The sequence below is a fragment of the Octopus bimaculoides genome, chromosome 17, assembly GCF_001194135.2.
Source record: "Octopus bimaculoides isolate UCB-OBI-ISO-001 chromosome 17, ASM119413v2, whole genome shotgun sequence".
NCBI classification, from domain to species: Eukaryota; Metazoa; Mollusca; class Cephalopoda; order Octopoda; family Octopodidae; genus Octopus; species Octopus bimaculoides.
This window is the reverse complement of record NC_068997.1, coordinates 47,895,697-47,900,597: the sequence shown is the minus strand read 5'-3', so window position 1 is coordinate 47,900,597 and position 4,901 is coordinate 47,895,697. Positions and strand designations below refer to the sequence as shown.

The window sequence follows — 4,901 nt, the reverse complement described above, 5'->3', positions numbered from 1 at the left end:
TAGAAGAAAAAAATGGGATTAAAAAATCTCTTGGCCGTTATCGATGAAGTACTCGGTATTAAAAGGATTTGGTTATAAATGTTCAGCAATCAGATACCAGTAAATGTAAGTAGAATACATATCGCAGGTAAATCCTCGTGGCTGACAGGTAAATCCAAATATCCTTTTGTAGAATTTCGAGAAATTCAGAATATTTAACAACAAAAAATACGTAGAGGAAATTATATTTTTATTATAGATCTCATCTTATAAAGCCGACTATTGTTTTTATTGCATTAACGTATGCAAACTTGTTACCCTTTCAGCTGTCGCCACACGTACACAGAGTAACATAGCAAGATCATTGTTTTGCACCTCATAACGCAAATGCGCACTTGAGCCACTTGTCTAGGATTTCAGTCTAATAATGTTCATTCTGGCTTGATAATCTCATAGATTCAAATAACTCCAAGTCATCATATTAACAGAAACGTGCAATATAATACTGCTAGTTAGAAACCAGTTAATATGTCTAGTTGTTTGTTTTTATATGAGATCTGTGTTATTTGTAATAAACTAGTTTCCTGTATTTTAGCTTTGCGTCCTTTAATATTCCTGTATGTGTTTGTGTGGTATCTGAGTGTGTGCAACTACGTGTACATGGCTGTGCGGTAAGAGGTTTGCTTCCCAACTACATGGTTTCGGGTTCAGTTCCACTGCCTTGCACTTTGGAAAAATGTTTTCTACAATAGCTTCGGGCCAACCAAAAACTTGTGACTGGATTTTCTCGACAGAAAGTATGTAGAAGCCTAACGTATATATATATATATATATACCTATATAACTTTATCTTTTAAGTGTTTCAGTCATTAGACTGCGGCCATGTCGGGGCACTGCCTTGAAGAATTTATGGTCAAATGTTTTCTTAAAGCCTAGTATTTATTCTATCGACCTGTTTTACCGAACCGCTAATTTACGAGGACATAATCACAACAACGCCGGTTGTCAAGCGGTAGAGGCGGAGACACACATACGTACACACACGCACACATACATATATATATATATATATATATATATATATATATATATATATATATATACGACAGGCTTCATTCAGTTTCCATCTAACAAATCCACTTACAACGCTTTGGTTGGCCCTAGGCTATAGTAGAAGACACTTGCCAAAGCGTCACGCATACCAACAGTTCGCTTGAGTCTCTTACATGAGAACTGAACTCTCTTACTCCTGCAATCGACTGAACTAATTGCAAGTACTTTGCAGTATACTTTTACTTACCGTATACTTTTACTTACACTTCCATAAACCTTACTTATAGTTTTTCCTTCATTTGGAACAATTTCACATGAGGTTTCAAGATTTACAAAGTCGTGACCTCAAAACATGAACGTACGAAACTACTTTTGATTCAATGCCAGACGAAACACCTGAATTCTTTCAACTCGGATTACTTCATTTGTAATTGGATAATACATTGATATAAAATTTTAATAGGTTATCTATCTTGGAATTTTATTAATCCTGTGTAGTAGATAATGGAAAAAAAAATTAATTTAGGAGGAAACACGCGTTGAAAATTGCATCGCTGTGTTCTACCACTTAACAATATAACCAGTTCCTTCCTCACATTTTCACGCCTTGCGCACAAGAGTTAGAGATCATATTAAGGATTTCTTTCATGTTAATAATAATTGTCTCTAATTTAGGCACAATGCCAGCAGTTTCTGCGACCCTGCAGGGATGTAATTCTTGGTTGACCTAGACGAGATTTGAACTCAGAACGTAAAGAGCCAGACCGAAAGCCGCAAAGGACTATTTTTTGTGACGCTCTAACGATTCTACCATCTCCGTACCTTTTACATTTGAATAATAATATTTTCTGGTTTAAGCAGTTTCGAGAGATGGAGAAATAGTCGACATCATCGATCGCAGTATATAACTGGTACTTTATCAACCCCAGAAGAATCCTTTCTACTATAGGCACACAGCCAGAAATTTGGAGGAAAGGTGCTACTAGATTACATGAATCCCAGTACTTGACGGGTACTTTATTTTATTGACTCCCAAAAGGCTGAAAGGCAAAGTTGAGCTTGATGCGGGATTCGAACTCAAAACGGTAAGAGCTAGAACGAAAGCTGCAAAGCAATTTTCTGACGCTCTGATGTTCTGACGCTCTTGATGTCTTGATGTTCCGAGTTCAAATTCCGCCGAGGTCGACTTTGCCTTTCATCCTTTCGGAGTCGATAAATTAAATACCAGTTACGTGCTGGGGTCGATCTAATCGACTGGCCCCTCCATAAAAATTTCGGGTCTCGTGCCTAGAGTAGAAAAGAATAATAAAAGTTCCTCTTATTATACTTTTTATTTGTTTCAGTCATTTGACTGCGGCCATGCTGGAGCACCGCCTAGAAGGGTTTTAGTTGAACAAATCGAATCCAGAACTTATTTTTAAAGCCTAGTGCTTGTTCTATCCGTGTCTTTTTTAGAACCGCTAGGTTACAGAAAGCGGTGGGCTAGCAGAATCGTTTGCATGCAGTGCAAAATGCTTAGCGGTGTTTCGTCTGTCTTTACGTTCTGAGTTCAAATTCCGCCGATGTCGACTTTGTTTTTCATTCTTTCAGAGTCGATGAAATAAGTACCAGTTATGAACTGAGATCGATTTAATTGACTAGTCAATCCGTTCCACCAAAATATCAGGCTTTGTGTCTTTAGTAGAAAGGATGATTTCTCTTGATATTTAAAACGTTACAATTTAATTAATTCCTGCATTTTTGGCAGTTATTTGTATTATGTCGATGGACTACGCGTAGAGAGGCTTCCGTACAGTCTTCCTTATGGTGGTGGTATCGTTGCTGTTATTGGTGGTTGTGAGGGCAGTGGTGGTGGTCTCGTTGTTCTTTTCCTTTTTTATTCCTTGTGTTGGTGTCGTTGTTTTTATTATTACTAGTGCTAATGAATATCCTAATGAATACCTCAATAAATGCTCAGCGGCATTTCGTCTGTCTTTACCTTCTAAGCACAAATTTCGCCAGGGTCGACTTTGCAGTTCATCCCTTTGAAGTCGATAAGATAAGAACCAGCTGAGCACTGGGGTTGGTGTAATCGACTGACCCGCTACCCTGAAATTGCAGGCCTTGTGCCAAAATTTGAAATCAGTATGTAGTCACTTTGTGTTTTTACTTTTGTCGTGCTGGATCAGTACGCTCCGGTGCATGAGGTCTTGTTTGAGCAAAACTATTTACTGCACACGTATGGATGGCCATTAACGTTTTCAAGTTCACTTAACCTCTTACAATCACGGACCTAATCATGGAAGGAATGAACATTGCGCAAAGATCTAGTTGCATGATTCAATTCACTATATATATATATATGTATGTGTCTGCCTGTGTGTGTATGTGTGTACTTGTGTATGTATGCCTATGCGTAATTATGCGTGTATGTGCATATACACAGATACATATACGTAGATAGATAGATAGATAGATAGATAGATAGATAGATAGATAGCAAAACCATTGGAGATTATTAAACAACTTACATTGAAAGCAGTAAATTCCAGCCGTAGATTTTGAATAGCATAACCACTTCCTTCCAATAGTTTAACCATCAATTGACTTTCTCTCTTAGAATTCACTGAAATCTTCAAATCCATTGCGTTTCATTGAATCCAAATCCTTGTGTATTGTGTTTCTTTCCTTTTCGCTCAGTAATCACCCATATCAAGAGCTATCGGGAAAGGCCATTCACTAATGTCTTCATTCAATTCTCAATTAATAGGAGATTGTTCTGTTTGAGATGTTGGATTTGGAACAGTCTATAATTTCTTAATTACGGTTGATCGGACTAATAATAACAACATTTGCTATCGATGAAAACCATTGAATTGCAGGCCCATTGTATTGCATATTCTGCGGATTGAACTTCTCTATTCTTCTTCAAGAATTCTGTTATGTCTTGCATTTTAGCCACATCAGTCAGTGAAGGCTCATGGCTTTGTGGTTAGGGGTATTCAACTCACGATCGCAAGACCGTGAGTTCAATTCCCAGCAGCATGTTATGTTCTTGAGCAAAACGGTTTACTTCACGGTGCTCAAGTGTTTTCATCTGGCAAAAATGAACTGTGCATGAAATCCAAAAGGCCCGCTTCGTCACATTCTTCGTCGCGGTGAATCTCCCTGAGAACTACGTTAAGGGTACGTGTAACTGTCGAGTGTTCAGCCACTTGTACGTTCATTTCATGTGCAGAGTGTTCCGTTGATCGGATCAATTGGGACCTTCGTAGACATAACCAACGGAGTGAGTGCCAGTTAAGATCAGATCAGTTAAGCCAAACTCTAAATTACTTAATATTTCTTTCTTTCTTTCTTCATGTCCATTTAGATAAAGCTGTTTTATCATTTGTCTAGAAATAAAATTAAAATGTAATCTAACAGTAATCCATTATAATTCACATTTTTACATTTCTATCATAGATATATACTTTTAAAAATTTTGTTTACAGTTGAAATTCATTATTATTTGTTTATCGAAAAAATATAGTTGATACAGAATTTGGATAAACTCCAATAATCGAATTGAACAGTTTATATAATAAAGGAATTTGAAGATTGAATATCAATAAACTCAAAATCTGAATCGTGGTTAATGATTACTTACAATTGTCTACAATAATAATAATGAATATATTAATCTAAATAATTTGTGGATATGTGGGAATACGTACTACGTTTATGTTTTCTGGGTTAAAGAGTACTATTTGGAAATTTTAAACTACAGAAACGTTTAGAATCTAAAGCACAAGGAAGTAGAAATCAAGATTTAGTGATTGCACCGCCACTGTTGGACGCTTTTTGAAACGATAGACGAAGACATATGGTGTAACCATAGGTCACTCAGA

At 36.7% G+C, this 4,901-nt stretch overlaps 1 protein-coding gene across 1 annotated transcript in view; it reads right to left on the bottom strand.

The window, feature by feature from the left end:
* The window catches only part of LOC128249687 (uncharacterized), a 37,340-nt gene extending 33,629 nt beyond the window's left edge, over positions 1 to 3,711 (bottom strand). The window contains exon 1 of the mRNA XM_052974039.1: positions 3,543 to 3,711. Within this exon, the coding sequence (XP_052829999.1) occupies positions 3,543 to 3,583 (41 nt within the window). The 5' untranslated portion in view covers positions 3,584 to 3,711. The remainder of the gene's footprint in view (positions 1 to 3,542) is intronic.
* Between the last annotated feature and the right edge of the window lie 1,190 nt (positions 3,712 to 4,901).